A 21,257-nucleotide genomic window follows, 5' to 3' on the forward strand; every position below is an offset into this window, starting at 1 on the left:
CAGTACATGGCCTGGTTGGCATCAGTCCACGGGCCGGTTTGAACCGGGCCGGCCGGTGGGACGGCCGATCACGCCGGGTGAGAAACCGGGCAAGCAGGTAAAACATGTTATAGAAAAACTGTGATAACTTTTTTGTCCGGACCCCGATTGACATGAAACCAATTTTGTTGGAAAGATAACGACGAATAGAATCCTCACAGGATATTTTTAGATGTTTTTAGAGAGGGAGTCTCCCACCGTCAAGAAACGGTGAAGACGTCCAAACTCGAAAACGCAATAGAAGATGCATGCGGATTCCGTTTTCGATGAACTTGGGCTTGTTGTAAAGCTAGCAACAAGCTCAAGAACCTCTCATAGAGAAACACCAAGAAGCAATAGGGATATGCAAAGTATGCAAATGATTGAGCTTCCTAAGACGATGTGATCAAGGTACCCAACCGAAAGCCCCTCTTGATAGTGCGGCTATCTATCCTATAATCCGGTCTCCCAACAACCACCTTGAGACCGGTAAAAGGAAAACCTAGCAAGGCCATACCTTTTCCTTGCGCATCCCGCTTGATCTTGATGATAGCTCTTGAAGCTCCACTCAAGCCGGAATGCCTTACTTAATCATCGTTACTTCGTGAAGACTCACAAATGCTACCCCATACACTATGATGGTAAGGCTTCATTGATGCACATCTTCACATGTCCATTATCACCAAATGGACAGCAAGCTTCAAGCATGTGATCCACTTGAGATGCTCCTCTTGAACTTGACCAACTCAACCTTGTATCTTCTCATACTCTATCATAATATCTCTTGGTGTATATAAAGAATTCTTCACTTGGAATCAAGCTCTCAAGATCTTGATCATCCATTGCTTATCACATAAGATAGAGCATGGATAATATTGAGTTCCACATAAGAACTCCATCTTCATTTCTTCTTCTTGATCATATCACATATATATCTTTAAATCAATGATCTTGATGCCAATACACAAGGTGTATCTTTATCTACATGGCATCAATACTTGAATCCAACACATTTACAAGTAGTACCTATGGAATATTCCTTCATATAAACTCAATGAAAACATTAGTCCATAGGGGTTGTCATTAATTACAAAAACCACACATATGGGCAATATACCCTTACACCAAGAATAATTCAGAACATACAGCAATAGTAAAACAAACTGACAGTAGTTCCATTACATGATAAGATCAAACTAGTTCCATCTACTACATAATTCAGCAAAGCACAGTACTTCCATTACATGCTAACATAGTTCACCAAGGCACAAAGTACTAAATTATTACATGCAAACAGACTCATTCCCCACAAATCTCAGCTATCTTCTTCATCTTGTCCTTCTGAGCATGGGATTGCTTGAGGAGTTCTGCCACATAGTACTCTAGCCTCTTCTTTTCCTCCTTCAAAGTTGAGCATTCATCATCTGTCTTGGGCCTCTTTGCCAGCTCATGCTCCAGCCTCTTCTTTTCTTCCCTCAATGATATCACTTTTTGCTCTGCCTTCTCTCTCTTTGCCACTTCTAGCTCAAGGTCATGAGAAGTTATCTCTGAAACATATTCCAGAGCATTGCCCACTTGCTTGTGCAACTCCATATTCTTCTTCTCCAACTCTTTTTTCTGTAATGTCAGTTGGTAATTCTTAGTGGCATACTCCACATTACCATGTATCCTACTGTCCCTCTCTTTATCATGCATGGCCCAAAGCTTGACCAACTCCTCTGCAGTGGAGGTGGCCATGGCCCATCTACCCACTCAACCTTGTCACACATCTCCTCATCCTAAATTATCCATGAAAATCCATCAACAATTATGCTAAATTACATGAAGGCAGTAGCTATATTTTGTTATGAAGGCATTAGCTACATCCATCAACAAAATTGCATGTAAATACTAATAAGGCAGTAGCTATATCCATCTTGTTATCCTAAATAGGCAGTAGCTATATCCATGTTATTAAATTATGCTACATATAGTTACTAAATTGTGTTCTTATTAAATTGCTTACTAATCTGGTCATAACAAAGTAAGCACTGGTCATATTAAATTGCTTACTAATATGGTCATAACAAAGTAAGCATTGATCATATTAAATTATGCTACATACAGATACTAAATTGTGGGCATACTATATTCTCTGGTCATACTATATTGTGCAATGGTCATACTATATTCTCTATATATCAATGGCTATATAAAAAATGCATTATAGTTCCTAACCTTGCATCCACAAGCCAGAAATCTTCTGCCCGTATTCTCTCCTTCGAAACAAACAAACTTGTACATTGGCATATCATGGTTGCACCTCAAATCGCAATCACCGCACCTAGTGAACTCGGTGTCCAAAATTGTTTCTGGGATCTAAGAGAAGGAACACGGAGGCAAGATCTAAGCTTCAATTGACAGGTCTGAGGCCGTGGCCGTAGTCGAAACCCTAACCCTAGTCAGTGAGCAGTGTACGTACCGGCTTGCGAGGGCTGAGGCCGTGGCCGTAGTCGAAATCGGACAGCAGGCTGTCGTCGCTGCTCTCTCCGTCATTTCACGACGGCATTGCGACGGCGAGGTGCGGCGGGGTGCGGCCTGGCGGCGCGGCGGCGCTTCAATCGACCGGAGCGACAAGAGAGACAGAGGTGGGGCGCGAGTGAGTCAACGGGTCGAGTCGCACCGGGTCGACTCGCCTCGCCTCTTATCTATTACTACCCTAACGGCGCACACATGGACGTTTGCTCTGCAAGTTGACTCGCGTGCTTATTTCACGTTTAACTCCAGAGTTGCTCAATTTGTTACGAGCTGCCCGAGAAAACAACCTCTTTTTTCTATTTGTCTCTCCTCCATATCATCAATTATTCTACGTGGTATTCTTAAGATATAACCATTGTACATGGTCTTACCATCCATTATTCGCAGCCTACCGATGCAGAAAAAGTCGGAGCATCAAACTTTGACCCGAGCCTAGTACTGTAGGAAGTGTCAGCCACTTATCTTGAAGCCGCCGCATGAACAGTGATATCGTTGCATCAGCCGTGACAATACCGCGCCTCGCCACTTCCTCTCAAGCTGCCGCATAAATGAACCCATAGGCGTAGCAAGTAGCATCAAGTGTCAAAGAAACCAAGCAGCTAGCCAAGCATACCCGGTATCCATTCCATCCACTGCTCGGCCATGCCCATGCCGTCCTCGTCCGCGCCAGCGGCCGCCACGGCGGCGTCGAAGCGCATCATCCTGGTCCACGGCACGGGCCACGGTGGGTGGTGCTGGTACAAGGTCGCCACGCTGCTCCGCGCCGCCGGGCACCGCGTGGACGCCCCGGACCTCGCGGCCTCGGGCGCGGACGCTCGCCAGCTGCGCGACGCGCCCACGTTCGAGGACTACTCGCGGCCCCTGCTCGACGCGCTCCGCGCCCTCCCGCCAGGCGAGAGGGCGGTGCTGGTGGGCCACAGCTTCGGCGGGATGAGCATCGCGCTCGCGGCGGAGGAGCTCCCGGAGAAGGTGGCCGCCGCCGTGTTCGTCACCGCCTTCATGCCGGACTGTGCCGGCCCGCGCACCCGCGCCATCGAGGAGCTGCCCCTGCTCGACTGGATGGACTCCGTGACGGACGACGGGCACGCCCCGCCGTCGGTGTTCCTCGGGCCCGAGTTCTTGCGGCGGCTGCTGTACCAGCTCAGCCCGGAAGAGGACTACACGCTGTCCCAGAGCCTGGCGCGGGTCAGCTCCTACTACGTCGCCGACCAGAAGCAACACCCGCCCTTCAGCGCCGACCGCTACGGCGCGGTCAGCAAGGTGTATGTGGTCGCCAAGCAGGATCTGGCCATGATAGAGGAGTACCAGAGGCGGATGATCGCCAGCATTCCCGTGGCGGAGGTCAGGGAGATGGAAGACGCCGACCACATGGCCATGCTCTCCAAGCCGGAGGAGCTGGCCGGACACCTCGCCGACATTGCCAACACCTACGTTTGATCCATCTGCTCAAACTCCATTCATATCCCCTGAGATTTTAGTCTCGTTCATTTGCACAAGTGTAATTTTAGCGCAATAAAAAGCAACTTGCAGACTTTATCGAGTCAGGAAAGGTGCAATTTCAGTTTGGTGCAATCAGTTTATAGCAAAGTGCTTACTTATCTAATTTGACTAAATTCAGGATTGACTGAGACTTAAAAAGTATCTCACTGGATTTAGATTTAGCAGACAAGAACATAAGGGCATAAGGGCATGTACAATGATAGGGAAGATATACCTTCTCTTAGTAGTCTACGGTCATCTAGAGAAGATGATAAATATATTATCTCTTATTGTCATCCCTTATAATAAATAAGAATTAATTATTTTTAGTAGGAAATTATGTGGCTAAGGAAAGACAAGTCGTACAATAGGCAAAATAGTCTTCTCTTATTTCATAAGAGATCATCCCTTAGCTAAGAAAAGACAACCTTCTCCTTTTTCTTTCTCTCTCCTCCAACTAAGCAAAATTTCTACGTGGCAGGCGTAAGAAAATGCTGACATCAGCCCATTATACATGCCCTAATAGTCACCTCTATCTTGTAGGATGTACCACTGCATTTAGGATTACATCTATTTTTTAATTAAGAGTGTGTTCTACTTCTTACCCTCTTTTAGTTATCTCATTTCAAATATGTTCTGTTGCCTCTTTTTACCCCGAGTTTGTCTATTCTGAGTCGACTAAGAAAATCTTAGTATTTCTCAGTTAATTTACAAAATTATTAATAAATATATTTAGTTTTTTTGCGAATAGGACACTAGCATTAAAAGAAACATCAATTAGTACAAAGCAGCTCAAGAAAAATGAAAATTACAACGAAATCCTTGAGAAGCCCTTCATCTTCAACCTCCAGACCGTGTCGACGGCGCGCCGCCGCTACCGCTCCTCCCTAAGTCGGCCCGAGGTTGTTGGTTGCGGACGAAAAGTCGCCGAACGGGTCGAAAAGACCACATCCATCCCGAAGACGAAGAAGTAGGATGAATTGCCGATGAAGCTCCTTGACGATTCGAAGATTATCCCCACAGCCAAACGAAATCCTCGAAGACCACACTACACTCGGGATCTTCTCGACATCGTCATCGAGATGGGGTTGAAGCCAAGGAAACATTATTGCACGAGGTGCCACCACAACCACCTGAGAGTTGCCCCTACAAACAAAAACCCTGAAGACGGTGGAAGCCGTCAAAACTGGGAAACGGAGCCCTTTTGCCAACGAGAGCTGCGATCCGCCGCACTTCCATGGACCGAAGGCCACATCGGCGGCCACATCGGAGGTGGCCGCCGATGGGAGAGAATCCTCACGAGCGAAGGGGTACTACGTAATGAATTCATTATGTTCCAATAAATTTTTATCTAATGTAATATTCTCTTGTTCTACCGAGAATTCAAGTAGCTATAGAAAATAACGCCTTGTTATAGTGTTTCATTCTCATTTTTTCGATAAGGAACATGTATTAATATTACGAAGATATCAATTACATTCAGCCTCTGCAATAACATATTACTCTCGCGGCATTACGGATGTAGGCAACCAAAAAAAAACTATTCCTTGAAGCAGCAACAATACATCCACCACGATGACAACACCTGAACTCCAAACTCTCCAAAAAGCGACGCCTCCAAGAAGAAAACGGTGCACAAGCACCGTCATCGTCCGATCAAAGATCTTAGATTTTCACTCTCGAGAAAGTCCTCCTCAAAAACAATTCCTTCAACGAGATTATTGCTAGACACAACAAATTAAGGCCAGATCTTGGATTTTCACCCTGAGAGGTAAGACTGCGAACTTCACATGTGCTAACGACCCCAATTATGATGCCACTACTCCAAGTCACGGACTACCAAGCCAATTCCTTGTCGCCACAAAGACTAGAACCACCATAGCTAATCCTCAGATCCCGACATCATTGATATTCCCCACTGACTGACTTCACCATGGAACGAGAAAACGAGAAAGTATGCTCCCTGATGGTAACAACCAGCAGAGCTTCGCAACGCTCCCTCTGAAATCAAATGGCCAGAGAAAAACAGGGTGTGCACGATCAAATCACACCCGATCCAGCAATCTCTGGGCATAAATTTCCCAATGAAGTTCGTCGGTGAAGCCTTCCGGAACATGACACACCAGCCAGATCCCGGGACTCGCATCCGACATATGACATCTTGGCGTGAGTTGGAACCTTTACTCAAAGCCACACTAGTAGTCCCCACCCCACCAGCCGAAAGGTTGAGGAGGAGGCAAGCCGTCGGGATGCCGACTGCCATTGAACGGATGGAGCAATCTCGATCGAAGACCCTAGACGCGCGCCGTCCAGCGACACCGCCAGATAATGCAAGCACAGAGGAGTGTGACACATTGGCCCGATCCTGGCGTTGCCTCCCAAGCGCCGTTGTTGCCCACATCCAGTCGATGCGTGCATGTGCAATAGCCACGACCTGCGGGCCCGGATCAGGCCTGGCCCGTGCCTCTTCCCACACGTCACGGACCAACGGGTCAGAGAGCCAACAAAGGTCGAAGCCTCGCCTGCTTCGCCACAGCCCAGCGCCACCGCCTAGCCTTCCAGCTCTTCTCCCCCGTAGACCTCGCGCGCGCATCCAACACCGTGATCCTCCGCCCGGAACCCAGAAGATGCGCGCCTCCTCTGCCCTTGGCCTTCGGCGGGACGGGTGCCACCACCGCTGCCGGCACCGGCTAGAGGAATCGAGATGGGGAGGGTTAGGTAGGGTAACAGGGCCACATGGGCTCCGGAGTCGCTCAGGTGTGAGCGACCCGGGAGCAGTTTTCTTCTTATCCTCAGAGCGAAAAATGTGGAATATTATGTGATTTAGTTTTGGAAATGTTACCACATTTTAGGCAGGAAATGTCAATTGGCTTAAGTGTTGAAAAGAGATAAAAGTTTTTGAAAAGATTAAAGGGAATTACATTTGTGCTTACAAGCATGTATTTATGTGAGCTATTTATGTTCTTAAAGCATCTCCAGCCGCGTCCCCCAAAGCGCCCCCAAAGCAATTTGGGCCGCGCCGGACCAAAAAAATGTTCCAGCCGCGTCCCCAAAGACTATTTTTGTCCGGCGCGCCCCGATACGGTGTCCGGCGCCCCGAGCCCGTCCCCGTCCCACAGGGGACGCTCCGGGCACGCCGGACACAATGAAAGCGAGGCGGGCTCCCACATGTCGGCGACTATTTGCATAAACCGTTGGTTCGCGCCTCTTTTCTCGTCGCTCCTTCCTTCCCGCGCCTCCCACTCTTTGGCCGCCACTGGATTTCCCAGACGTTTGGGCGTCTGATCTCTACTGAGAGTCGGCACCATCGTCGCGGGTGGGGCTCCCGCCGGTCGTGCCGCCGCCGCCGCTTCGCCAGCGCGTCCCAGAACGCGTCGTCAAATCCGCCCCACCTCCGCGCACAGAAGGTGCTCGACGACTTGCCAGGTAGGCGCGTTTGGCCGCTGTTTGTTGCGTCGTCTGCCTCGGCGCAATTTTAACCATTGATTTTGCTTTAGCCATGGACAGCGACGATGAGATGCTTTCCCTGCTGCTGGAGGACGAGCAAGCCTTTGACGATGACCTGCGGGAGCATTTGCTGATCATCGCGTCCCTCCAGGACTTGGTTGACGCTGAGGCGGAGAAGAGGAAGAGGCCACGCCGCGGAGGATCAAGGCGGGGAAGAAGGAAGTCGAAGCCCCGACAGAGGATGGAGGGGCATACCATGCTGCACAACGACTACTTTGCAGATGGTGCAACACATGAAGACAATTTTCGGCGCCGGTATAGGATGAGCAAGGGCCTTTTCATGAATATCCTCCATGGCGTTCGAGAGTTCGACCCCAACTTCAAGCTCAAGCTCGACGCTGTAGGCGTTGTCGGGTTCTCGTCCATTCAGAAGTGCACCGCCGCCATGAGGATGCTTGCATACGGAGCACCTGCCGATACACAGGACGACTACCTTCGCATGAGTGAGTCTACTACCATTGAGTGCATGTACAAGTTTTGCCGAGCTGTGGTGAGAAAGTTCGGCAAATACTATTTGAGAGGGCCAACTGAGGAAGAGACTGCAAGGATCATGGCACAAAATGCTGCCAGAGGATTCCCTGGAATGCTTGGAAGCATCGATTGCATGCACTGGGCATGGAAGAACTGCCCGTTTGCTTGGCAAGGTATATACAAAGGGCGTCATGGATATTGCAGTGTGGTGGTTGAAGCTGTGGCAGATTATGACCTGTGGATTTGGCATTCTTTCTTTGGCATGGCGGGATCACACAATTACATCAACGTGTTGCAGCAGTCTCCGGTGTTCAGCAGACTAGTGGAAGGGCATGCTCCACCATGCAACTATGAGACCAATGGCCATCAATATACCAAACCAAAGGCTATTATCTAGCCGATGGTATATATCCAAAATGGGTCACTTTTGTCAAAACAATATCGAATCCATCAGGTCTGAAGAATTCCCACTTTGCTACGCGACAGGAGGCTTGCAGGAAGGATGTCGAGCGGGCATTTGGTGTGCTTCAAGCACAATTTGCCATTGTCCGGTACCCTGCTTTAAGCTGGTCTCACGACCAAACGTGGGAGGTGATGCAGGCTTGTGTGATCATGCACAACATGATCATCGAGAATGACCGCAAGAATCATGTCAGGACACATGTTGGTCCCTATGAGTGTCAGGACCCTCTTGCGAAGGTTGATCATGAGTTGCCTGCAGATTTTGCTGATCTTCTCGCCATGCACGCAGAGATCCGTGACAGCAATGTTCATGATCAACTTCAAGCTGATCTCGTTGAGCATTTGTGGAGGATCAAAGGAAATACCGTGGCACCTTGATCTAGCATGTAGCCCTATTTATTATATTTGTTTACTTATTTTATTGTTTGTTGTAATTTAATTTGAAAACAATCCTCGCAAACATTTTCATTCATATGCTATATTTGATAAATGGTTATGTGTTAAAAAGAAGTATTTTAAATGTTTGGAGGAGGCGTTTGGGAGACGCGGCTTGGGAGCGACATCCCCCAAAGGCGGCACGAATAAAACACGTCCCTCAAACGCTTAATCCGGCGCGGTTTGGAGGACGCTTTGGAGGGCGTGGTTGGAGATGCTCTTAGTTGCATTCATGTAGGAAATAGAGTAGGCGGAGAATGAGAACAGGGTGCCCCAGTGCCCCTGCTGCGTAGGAGCAGGAGTACTATCCATATGAATAGAGGATTGATCCAATGCACACACGAAAAAAACGAGAAGAAAAAGGACCTTGCTGAAACCCCAACGGACAAGCAGCCGCCGCCGAGTTCGAATTTTCGAAGTTCAAACTCTCTACTCTCTTCTCTCTACTCTCACACTGTGACACTGATCATATCCCCCCAATTAAACTCAGCCATAGGGGAAGCAGCCCCGCGACCATGGCGCCCGTGGAGGAGGAGGGGACTGTGGGCAGCGGCGGCGGCCTTCTCCGGCGCTACGCCGTGGGGTCCGAGGTCGAGGTGCAGATTGCCGACCGCGGCTTCCACGGCGCCTACTACGAAGCCATCGTCACCGCGCGCCTCCCCGGCTCCGGCGGCTACGAGGTAGTATACTCAACCCTAGTCGAGGACGGCGGCGGCGGCCCACTGCGGGAGGCCGTAGCTCCGGCGAACGTGCGGCCGAGGCCGTCGCCACTGCCTCCCCCGGGCGCGGCGCGGTGCGACCTCAACGTCTTTGACATGGTGGAGGCGTACCACAATGAGGGGTGGTGGCCGGGGGTCGTGTCCGGCGCGTGGCCTGCGTCGACCGTGACGGAGCCGCGGTACGCCGTGTCGCTCCCAACTCGGGAGGTGGTGGAAGTTGTGGCTTCGCTTGTCCGTCCGCGGCGAGTATTCGTGCGCGGGCGCTGGATGGATATGCAGGACGTGGTGAGCCTTTTCTGTAGATAGAATTGCGAGTTCTGCTGCCCCCGATTTTGTAATGTTGCTCCCAATTTTGGGGCGCTTGTTTGAATTTCCTGGAAATACTCAGAAACTGCACAGCCATCAGTATACATTTCCTAAAATAATAGGGGAAACTATCTCGTGTTCTCAAGGGCTGTTGGTTTGTTCTCCATTTTTTATGTAAGGGCTGTTGGTTTGTTTCTCACTTGGTTTATAAAATTACTAAAGAAGGCATTGGCCACTAAACTTGCCATTTGAATTAATGAGTTTGTGCTATTTTGAGCAATGAAGAGCTAGTTCCTTTCGATTTGGCAAGACCGTATGATATCTATTGCTGGATGAAGTGTTAACCTAGAAATTTCGATAAAAAGTGTGTCGATTTCTATGATGTACAAAATAATAAAGAGTCTAAAAAGAACTATCATGGTACAGTTGAGATATTTCAGGCCCAAAAATATCAGGTCACCCAAAATTCATTTACAATTTTCTCCAGATGTTTTCAATACTTGGAAGTGTTTACCTTCTGAATTTTCTTAAGGCAGTCGGGCTTTCATGCAAGGACAGGATGGTCATTTGACCACCTGCTGGTCCTTGTGAGGATGGCAAACTTACCTATAATCCTTGTTTGCATTGACCTTTTGACAGTTACAGTCCTTTCCATGGTATTTTGACCATTCTCCCTAGTCATAAAGATCTAAAACTTGTTAGTTTAGAAACTAATTTATGTTGAGACAGTACTAATTTGGTGAAAATATGTGATGCCAGTTCAAATCAAGTTACTCCCTGCGTTCTTGTATACAAGGTCACTATCTCATTATACTAGAGAGAATACTAATCAATTCTTTCTTGGAAAAAGATAGTGGCCTTGTATAGATGAAAATTGTATTTTTGATAGTGGCCTTGTATTAAAAAACACAAAGAGTACTTTTTATGTTCACCTTAACCATATTGCCATGATTACTTGATTAGCATGGACTAATTCTGGCTTCTGGGGACTTCAGTTTCTCTTTACTGTAGTAACGAAGTTCCAGTTCGGCTTAGCCAAACCCCATTTTCTCCGGCCACACACTACACGACAAACCATTTGCAATTTTCTTAACTCATGCAAAATGGCTAACCCATCTCTAGAGCATCAACAAGAGTCTACACATGTGCTCATGCATACACACACTAATGGGAGGCACTTGGTCCTAATTTTAACTGACCCAGCTTATCACATTTACAGCCGTACGTTTTACCTGAATTCAGCAAAGAAATAAGTAGGTCATTTTTTGCTGATATATGCATTCTTGATTACATGAAGTCAGTAAAATAAAGTTGGCTCCATAATGACAGATAGAGCACCGAAGCATTCAGACTAAAGAACTCATGTGCCAAAATACCACAGCAATTGAAAAAGGTGGATTTGTAATGAGATTAGGAAATTATCTTACAAATGGCATAAAACTAACCACCCTTGTATACATGTGTTTGCCGAATGAAATTTGGTATGTATATTATGAAGTTTAAGATTATTTTTCTATGAAAGGAACTCTCTGAAACCTTTAACTGTTTGGTGCATGCAGTAAGCTTCCCTAATTGAACATACGACTCCGATGAGCAGTTATTAGCTAGTGAAAGAGAATCACTAATATTCTGCTGTTGTGAATTTGCATGCAGGTTCCAAGAGTGCCACTGTATGATGAGGGGAGCAATGTGGAAGTAATATGTCCTCAAGGAAAGCAGGGTATTATGACTGCTACTGTCATTAAGATGGTTGACTCTGCAAACTATGTAGTTCAGCATGGGGATAGTAAACGCTCAATTCTGGTCCTACATTCTCGTTACATCCGGCCGCCACCAGACTTTGATAGATTAAAGTTTCAATATAACTTGGAGCCATCTGCAGAGGTGGAAGTGTATCAGGATGGTACTTGGTTACCGGGTGTCATTTCAGAAATTGGAAGTTGTGAATCTAGCAAATATGCAGTAAGGGTGAAAAATCACAACAACGCTGATGAGGAGGACTACACACTTGTGTCGAGTGCATTCCTCAGACCCTGCTGCAAATGGGATGGACAGCAATGGAGGCTTTCCTCAACAAAGGCATCTTACCAGCTTCACAAGGTTTGTGTGACCTTGCTCTATTGTTTCTTTTGTTTCTACATCCTTCATTTTTCGACCGTTTACATGAATGCAAGTTTACAGTCTTTACATTTTTTTGGATTGCTTGCTGCCAATATTACTGATTATTTATTTGTTAGTTCTGTTGAATATTTCATTCATGTGTTCTAAACTAATACTTGCTCCTGTTTACTAGAAACATGCTAGGAAAAGAAAGTATACACTTTCTATTGAAAACAGCCTATCACCAGTATTCTTGACACCTGGTGGAGATAGTGATCGGAATAGCTTTGTCCGTAACAAAAGGATGAGGACAGATAACGTGAGAAATGAAGGGCTACACATGAGGCATTCTTTACATCCTAATGAAGTTACAACTGGATCATCATCAAAGGGTGACATAGATATGGAAGCTCCCGCAGATAAGCACACCACGATGATGGAAAATCTGGACAATGAAATTGAGGCAAAGGGTAAGGAGTGCATGCCGGAATCTAAAATAGTGCTAAACATGAGTTGCAAACATGGCGATCGGAAAAAGCGAAACTGTCTGACGAAGGTACCCCCTTGGTTTCTACTTCTTGCATGCTTCTTAGTTTGTTGATGCACTATAATGAGAAGGCTATGTATGCACTTAGTCTCAGAACATATGGTGCATTTATGCTCTCCTGTCTCACAAGATTTATGCTTTACTACCAAATGCTGGCATACTTATGACATAAGTGTTTTTTTGTCTTTCTTTCTTTCTCCCATCAGCACTGATTATCATTCTTCAATGAGTGTCACGTGGTTTGGTTCATATTTTTACAGGCATTTGCTAATACAAGATGAAACGACAAATCTTCATACCTTGATGTGGTTGAAATTAGTGATAGCTCTGGATACAGTGATGTTATTGAAATCGACGACAGTTCCAATTGTAACCCTGGCAGGAGAAGGAAAAGGCGGAAAAGTCCCATTGACACAGGAGATGGGCTTAATTGCAGGACTGTTCAACTTCATCAAGAATCATTGCCCAATTCAGCACAAAATACTTCGTCTAACCAATGTGTGTTGCTAGCTTTGGGACTAGAGGAGGCATCACATGTTCTTTCCAATAACGAGGGTGCTCCACTAACTCCTCTGTCATGCTACCCAGATTTAATGATGCAGCCACTTCAAGTGCTCCCTACATTGAATGAAAGAAAAGAACTGCCACTTTCGGATCATGTTTGTTCTGAAGCTGAGCCAGTGGCACCTTATGATTCTACGGCTAGAGATGGCATTCAGGAAATGTGCCAAGAAGTTACAGAGGTGCACGCTATTCTATCACCTTTTGCATCATAGTCGATTTATAGTATACCATTCATTTTACTTTGAGATCAAAAACCACTTTTCATGTTTGTCTTTTCTTACTAACTTATCTCAAAACAGGCTAAGATTTTGTTGGCTGATGACTGCGATGAAGTACCAGACACCTTTTCATTAACTTCCCAAAACAGTAAGTATTTTTGTTACAAGGGCTTACGTGACACTGATTAAATCTGTCTAACTACAATGAAAACATCACCAGGTAAGCAGAGCATTGGTGATCCAGTACATGGAAAAGCCAGCTCAATGAGACAACTGTCAAGAAATTCTGAGGTCTCAATTTATCTGAAAATAGGGTCATCTTCATCTGCAGAACAGGTTGTTAAGGTTGATGTCTTGTGCATTGAAAAGCTTACTAATAATGCATCATGTTACTGACTTACTGCAACCTTGTTTCAGTTTCTTCCATCAAAGGGTATGGAAGTACCCGAGCGATGTAAAAAGACCCATGATGTGGTAAGTCCATTTGCTTGTAACTCCTTTCTGTATCAGTAAAGTGGCTGCATCCCTAAAACCGGATTTCAGAAGATAAGATGCATTTTTTTTTGTTCTTGGTGATGGTGCCTCCGCCTTGAGGGTCTTCTGTGGATTTGTGTATGCAGCAAGGAACCTCTATGGGTCTCCTGGAAATTAATGGATCATGCACACTTTTTTTTTGAAACGTTCACCAAGTGGGGAGAGGATCCCCACCTGAATTTCATTCATTTCAAATGTTTAGGTAGCTGAATTACATGCGGATAGGTGATCATACCACAGAAGGGCGTCCTCCTTTTGGGACTGAATTACATCCGCACTTGTTTCATGTGACATGTTGTATGATTATCTGTGGCTTTTCGATATGATGTCATTTTTGTATGCAGTTTCCAAATTTAAGAACAACTCTTTGGGAGCGATGAATTTCATGTGGTTGCTGCAATATGTACTTGCACTTAGCTAGTTACCAAATGAACTTTCAAGCACAACTTCACTCATTTATGTGGGGGATTCATGTAACATTAATTTATAAAAGTTTATGATATCGACTGAGAACTGTTGAAACACGCATGCACTTGGCTGGTTACCAAAAACAGTAAACCGTCTGTTCTACTATCATTTCTTTAGCAGGTGATACTTTTTGGTGTCCCAAATGTTGCCTTTGTAATTTCATGTAAACTGTAATCATATATTAATGATTTTTGTTTACAGATGGGAATGGTGAACAACATTGCAGGCATCTGTCTCAAGGAAAAAGATAACTTCATGAACTGTATGCCTTGCCCAAACTCAGAAGGTAATTTGTGGTGCATAAGAACTATTGTGTCTGACCAGAACCATGATTTTAACAGCCAATATGGTTGTCGATGTATCATGCATTGGATCTAACCTCTTCGCTTGAAATTGACAGGGTCTTCCTCATTGGCGCATCCTGGTAGGATACTGGTGCATCCTGCTATGACCATGGATCTATCCGCCTTTATGCCAGCACCTAACAGCAATGGTCTTCCTCCTGAACTCGTTACAAGTTCTTTGCTGTTGGCACTCCTCAATAAAATGGAGGTCTTCACAAGGCTACCACAAAATCTACACTTCAGTAAGCTGCTGCAGGATTCCCACCCAGAATTGCGTGAAGGAAAGGCTATAGGACTTGTGATTTCATTTTCCCATTTGGCCGAGAGCATACAAAATATGCGAATTCAGGACGACGATAACAAATTTCAGCAGAAAATGAGCAGCCTTGCAGAGCTGGAAGAGAATGGGTTTGAAGTTGGCACCCTGAAGGAGCGTCTCGAGAACCTGCTCCGTATTAAGAGTCGTCACATGGATTTCAAGGGCAAGAAGGCGATTCTGGAACATGATATACTTGAGAAGGAAGGAGCATACAACAAAGTTGAACAAAAGGTGGGAATACTAGACATAGGCATCAAGGAGCTGGAGCGAATGCTTTTGCATGCTCAAGAGGAGAAGGCATCGCTCGTGGAGCAGAAATCAGCAATAGGTTTAGAAATCTCCAAGCTCCAAGGGGATGCTTGTCGAGCTGAGGAGTTATATATGTCCGCGGAGAGAGATTTCGGACGCACTGGCGGCACTGCCACTGCACCGTGGGAAGCATGCTTGCCTGCTGACAATACTGCCTCTGACTTGGTGCTTGCTACTACAACTTGCTCTATATAAGTTTACTCTTCTGCTGTTTTAATGCATTAGGAGGGGAATGAGAGATAGCTAGTCCTATTCCCATGCACTCGGAAATGATAAGCTTATATGGACTTCTCTAATGTTTAGGAGCTGATCATTTGCTGTTTTGCACAAATATTTTGTTGTAAGGTTTCCCTTTCTTTGTATAGGCTTATGAAGTTATGATTGATAATAATGTTCTAAAATGTATTGCTGGTTGGAGGAGGAGGCTGTTGTCTAAGGGGCAAATTGGCGCTTATGTACTCTTGTATAGACAGCATACCCCTTTATATGATGTCTGTTGTAATTTCCTTCTTGGGCTTTGGAAATCATCAATTCAAGTACGTATCATTTTGCAAATTGGGTTTCAGGCTTTCAGCTACTATGAGCGAAGGCTTTGGGAGGCTGGGGGTTTCCAGTTTCAAAAGGTGTAGTTTTGTTGTCTAGGGAAGGTTCCCCCTTTTGGAAAGGATGCTCTAGGATGAGAGAGCTATCTGGGTAATGGTAGAGCAATTTGTTTTTTGTGAAGATTCTTTGTTTGTGAATTCTGGTTTGTCTTGCATTACTGGACTATCTATAAATATTTGAATGAGAAAAGTATTTCTAGAGCTGATGCTTCCTTTCTATTTTTGAGAAATACAACGGCTGAGCTAGAGATCTGTTTTTTTTTTTTTTTTTGAGATATACAACGGCCGGGCAGGTCGATTATATGAGAACGTGTGTTTTCATATGGTCCTGTGTCATAAGTTTATTTGTGTAGATAAAAATTGTTGTACGTAACACTTCTTATCTTTTAATCTTAGATATTGAGACAAAACTTAATGGTTTATATTTTGGGTCACGCTAGGTGTCGGCCGACCGATTCTCGCGCTAGGATCGGTTGCACGCCCGCCGTTCATCCTCCCCATCGTACGACCAAGGGACACAATCCGCATGGATCAAATCTTGGCCCACTGCGTGCGCTGACATCTCTCCTGCCGTGTTCACACTAGGTATTTGCTTGTGTGTAGACGTTCCTTTTCTTTACACGCAAGTGGGTGAGGCACAACTAGGCTAGTTGCTAGCTACGGCCATGCATGCGACCCCTGATGCATTCTTAGCTGTTGCTAGCTGACTGTGCAAGGAAAGGTACTACAAAGTTTTTATTGTTATTGTTTCATGAATAAACTACACAGAAAATGTCACAACAAAATTTCTCAACACGGTTACAAAAAATATATTCTACTACAATAAAACATCACAATATTTTTTCAAGTAAAGCTACAAAATTAATAAGAAAATTATCTGTTGTTGTGAATTGATCTACACCAAAAATTATCAGCTATTTCAACAACAGTTAGAAAAGTTTACAACAAAATAGAAACGCGTATTTGCACCAATAAAAAAGAGGTCAAGAAACATTTTTTTGGTGCAAATTCATTTACAATAAAAATCACCATCTATTTTAACAAAACTCGCAAATGATTACAACAAAAAATAATCAACAACAAATATGTATATAAATATTGGCCTTTTACAACAATAATCAATACGAATTATAACAATTTATTTGGCTATTTACAACAATAGTTAACAATGAATGCTAGCTAACTCTACAAAATCCAACATTAGCAATTCCTGTAGTTCTACATGAGTGCTACATCTCACGCCACATATCTTTTGCATGTGCAAGTTCACAACAACCAGCAAAGTAGTAGTAAAAACAACACAGTAGATGTGGGTCCAGTCAAATGAGCAAGCTTTAATTACACGGTGAGAAGAGAGAGCAGTCTAGCTATAGTTGAAAAGACGAGGCTAGCAATACAAGCTAGTGCAGGCCCACAGGGAGACAAGAAAAGAACAACAGTGCACGCGGACGTCCGGGCGAGCGGGAGAGGCACGACCGATCTTTTGATCCGGATCGGTCGGCTGATTACAAGTGTTTTCCTTATATTTTTTACGCATATGTGGATTCTCAAAAAACAATCTTATTTTGCTTTTAGTATATAATAGATAGATGTGAACCATACTTCTTTTTGCGATATAGGGTTTAAGTGTATTGCACCAAATGGCCTATGTTCATCAATCAGAAGCACACATATATACACACATGTTCACAAACTACTCACTCTTTACATATATTTTGCATGTACACCACTCAGTATTGGACCACCCATTTAAGTTGGACCACCCTCGGATTGAGAACCAACGGTTGAAAAGAAAGGTGACAACATTGCTACGGACTCAATCTCTATAGGAATTTCCTATGGCTTTACTATGCTACCATCAAATAACTAATTGTACCAGTTCTCATAGATTTCTTCCCATAGGATTCAAGGGGGGCATGTCATATCAATCCTCCATTTTTCCTATTCCTCCACTTTTCCTATCCTATGAATCAAACAACCCCCAAGTAATTTTTCTGGCTCCGTTCTTCATGGTAATTGGAACCGCCCACTAAATCCCCGTAAATAAAGGATAATATCGATAAATACTCTTCTTTGTCCTCTCACCCGGCCCGTGCCCCTCCCGACCCTCTCTCTCTCTCTCTGAAAGATCGAGATGTCGCCTAGAGGGGGGTGAATAGGCAATTAAAAACTCTTGCGGATTTGTCTTGTAATAATGCGAAATTAAACTATCGTTTAGTTTACAAGCACAAACCCTAAATATGCTAAGCTCAACTAAGTGTAACAATAGCAACTAGAGCTAAGCAAGATAGGCACAAGATATATGTATCACAAGTGATAGCAAGATATATGTACTTCAAGCACGATGGCTATCACAAGGAAAGAGAGCTCGGGTACAGAAATAACCGAGGCACGCGGAGACGAGGATGTATTCCCGTGTTCCCTTCCTTTGCAAGAAGGTACGTCACGTTTGGAGGAGTGGAGGTCCCACGAAGGATTCCCCGCGCCACGAAGGCTCACCCTATTCTCCGAACCACACCCACGAAGGATAATGGCCCTTTCCTTATGGTTAGCTTTTCCTCCGCTCCGGAGATGGCAAGCTCCACAACCACTTCACAAGATCCACGAAGGAGAAGCCCGGGCCTCTTCACAATCTTCTTGAAGAGATCACCGGAGCACCAACCACTCCCTCCAAGAGTAACAAGCTCACGGTCTCTCACTCGAACTAATCGTGGTGGAGAGCTCAACACTATGCAATGATGCAAAGCAAGAGCACTAGAGGTGTTCAAGTCCTTCACTCTCAAATCCCACCCAAGCAACAAATGCTAAGATGAGATTGGAGAGGAAGAACAATGGGGAAAGTCAACAAAAGACTCCAAGATCTAGATCCAAAGGGTTCCCCTCACTTAGAGAAGAAATAGATTGGTGGAAGTGTAGATCTAGATCTCCTCTCTTAGATCCCTCAAGAATGAGCAAGAATCATGGGGGGAATCAAGAGAGAGAGAGAGCAAGTTCTTCAAATGCAACAATGGATGAGAGAGAATGGGAAGAACTGACTCAGCCCAAGGTGGAAGAAGGGCTATTTATAGCCCAAGAGCAAATATAACCGTTGGGGAAAAGTTGGGCTGAGTCAACCGTCGAGGAGGCCGGTCAACCGGGCCTGGGGCCGGGCCGTCCGGTCCAAGGCCCGGTCAGACCGGGCCACAGACCGGACCAGCCGGTCCAAACCGGTCGGCAGGCCGGACCCCGACCGGGGTAACTTTGTGTCGTCCCGGAGGTCACCCGGTTGGCGTCCGGATGGCGCCCGGTTGACCGGTCGGCACGCCGGGCCAGCCGGTTGGGAGGCCGGCTGACCGGGCGGCAGACCGGAACCGGCCAGCGCATGGGCCGGTCCAACCGGGTCCCTGACCGGGTGAGCAGGAAAACATGTTATACAAAAATTGTGATAACTTTTGTGTCCGGACCCCGATTGACATGAAACCAATTTTGTTGGAAATATGGAGACTCCTCACAGAACATTTTAGATGATTTTAGAGAGGGAGTCTCCCACCGTCAAGAAACGGTGAAGACGTCCAAACTAGAAAACGCAATAGAAGATGCATGCGGATTCCGTTTTCGATGAACTTGGGCTTGTTGTAAAGCTAGCAACAAGCCCAAGAACCTCACACAGAGAAACACCAAGAAGCAATAAGGATATGCAAAGTATGCAAAGGGTTGAGCTCCCTAAGACGATGTGATCAAGTTACCCAACCGAAAGCCCCTCTTGATAGTGCGGCTATCTATCCTATAATCCGGTCTCCCAACATCCACCTTGAGACCGGTAAAAGGAAAACCTAGCAAGGCCATACCTTTGCCTTGCGCATCCCGCTTGATCTTGATGATAACTCTTCAAGCTTCACTCAAGCTGGAATGCCTCACTTGATCATTGTTGCTTTGTGAAGACTCACAAATGCTCCCCCATACACTATGATGGGAAAGCTTCATTGATGCATATCTTCACAAGTCCATTATCACCAAATGGACGGCAAGCTTCAAGCATATGATTCACTTGAGATGCTCATCTTGAACTTGCCCAACTCAACCTTGTATCTTCACATACTCACTTAAGATAGAGCATGGCTAATATTGAGTTCCACATAAGAACTCCATTTTCATTTCTTCTTCTTGATCATATCACATATATATATCTTCATACCGATGATCTTGATGCCAATACACAAGGTATACCTTTATCTTCATGGCATCCATACTTGAATCCAACACATGGAGTACAAGTAGTACCTATGGAATATTCCTTCATATAAACTCAATGAAAACATTAGTCCATAGGGGTTGTCATTAATTACCAAAACCACACATAGGGGCAATATACCCTTACACTCTCTCTCTCTCTCTCTCTCTCTCTCTCTCTCTCTCTCTCTCTCTCTCTCTCTCTCTCTCTCTCTCTCTCTCTCTAAGGTAGAGCTCAATGGCGGCGTTGAGCGGCTGCTCTGGCGAGTACACGACCGAGTCCAACGGCAATGGCCCTGAAACTCCACCGGGAAGCCTGTACTCGGTGGACGGGCCATCTCCATGGTCGGAGGAGGAATTCGATTCGTACCCATCAGAGGAGACGTCACAACCGATCAAGACCGACTCCGACGACAAGACGCCGTCGGGCCGTCGGAGTACTCCGACGATGACATCAACGAAGATTCCTTCTTCGAGGGCGAGCCGAAAGATGAGGTTGGGATGGTAGGAATCTAAAATCTACCTTAGAGGAGCGATGGCTCTCCTTTGATGCAGTAATCGTAGGAAGTCCTTTTCTATTGGAGAAATTTTCTGGAGATGCTCATTCCTAATTATGTCCAAGTTACGTCGGTGCATGAACATCTCTGTTTGCTCCTCCTAGACGTGCCGAAGGCAGCTACACCCGTGGAGCGCCAATAGTTTTTCGGAGTAGAGCTCGACTTCCCCTACTCCCCTTCTCCAGCATCTTGTTTGGCTTTATTTTTGAACTGGAGGATGACTCTAACCTTTACATCGAAAAGATGCATATAGTTTTTTTGTTATTATATTATTTAATAAAGATCTGACAAAGAACATACTTAAAAACATCCAAACCACCATGCAACACCAATAAACTCGACAATAGGTGAAGATTATGTCAACATGACCAGATGCCCTAAAAATAGGAACCCCACACACACAGACACTAAGAGCCAGGACATATCGCATACTCTAAGACACCCTCTAGGAAAAAAGGGAGAGCTTATCTGGTCTAACAAACTTTTAGTGAGCACCTCATGTAAAGCCGTCACCGCCATCAATATCCTTTGAGCCGTCTTCAATGATAAGATCCTCAAAGCCCTTGGCAGAC

The 21,257-nt window shown here is 45.4% G+C and overlaps 3 protein-coding genes across 3 annotated transcripts; all 3 read left to right on the forward strand.

Annotated features, from left to right (window-relative positions):
- The first annotated feature begins 3,115 nt into the window (after nt 1-3,115).
- Nucleotides 3,116-4,071, forward strand: LOC127318354 (methylesterase 1). The gene has a single exon (XM_051348833.2). It carries the CDS (start codon nt 3,178-3,180, stop codon nt 3,970-3,972), a length of 795 nt encoding a protein of 264 aa, XP_051204793.1. The 5' UTR covers nt 3,116-3,177; the 3' UTR covers nt 3,973-4,071.
- Nucleotides 4,072-9,144: 5,073 nt separating this feature from the next.
- LOC127318352 (DUF724 domain-containing protein 3-like) lies at nt 9,145-12,958 on the forward strand. The gene is made up of 4 exons (XM_051348831.2): nt 9,145-9,893; nt 11,568-12,014; nt 12,208-12,570; nt 12,822-12,958. Exons 1-4 carry the CDS (start codon nt 9,405-9,407, stop codon nt 12,840-12,842), a joined length of 1,320 nt encoding a protein of 439 aa, XP_051204791.1. The 5' UTR covers nt 9,145-9,404; the 3' UTR covers nt 12,843-12,958.
- LOC127318353 (uncharacterized) lies at nt 12,843-15,783 on the forward strand (the record flags this gene model as incomplete). Its single annotated transcript, XM_051348832.2, has 6 exons — nt 12,843-13,304; nt 13,425-13,491; nt 13,564-13,679; nt 13,761-13,817; nt 14,547-14,631; nt 14,746-15,783. Coding segments are annotated over 6 exons (1,554 nt in total), but the record flags the coding sequence as incomplete, so codon positions are not given.
- Nucleotides 15,784-21,257: the final 5,474 nt, after the last annotated feature.

The sequence above is a fragment of the Lolium perenne genome, chromosome 3 (genome assembly GCF_019359855.2).
Source record: "Lolium perenne isolate Kyuss_39 chromosome 3, Kyuss_2.0, whole genome shotgun sequence".
NCBI classification, from domain to species: Eukaryota; Viridiplantae; Streptophyta; class Magnoliopsida; order Poales; family Poaceae; genus Lolium; species Lolium perenne.

Coding starts and splice junctions, on each gene's coding strand:
- LOC127318352 (XM_051348831.2), top strand. CDS start 9,405: ATGGCGCCCGTGGAGGAGGAGGGGACTGTGGGCAGCGGCGGCGGCCTT. Junction 9,894..11,567: donor GGATGGATATGCAGGACGTG/GTGAGCCTTTTC, acceptor ATTTGCATGCAG/GTTCCAAGAGTGCCACTGTA. Junction 12,015..12,207: donor CATCTTACCAGCTTCACAAG/GTTTGTGTGACC, acceptor CCTGTTTACTAG/AAACATGCTAGGAAAAGAAA.
- LOC127318354 (XM_051348833.2), top strand. CDS start 3,178: ATGCCCATGCCGTCCTCGTCCGCGCCAGCGGCCGCCACGGCGGCGTCG.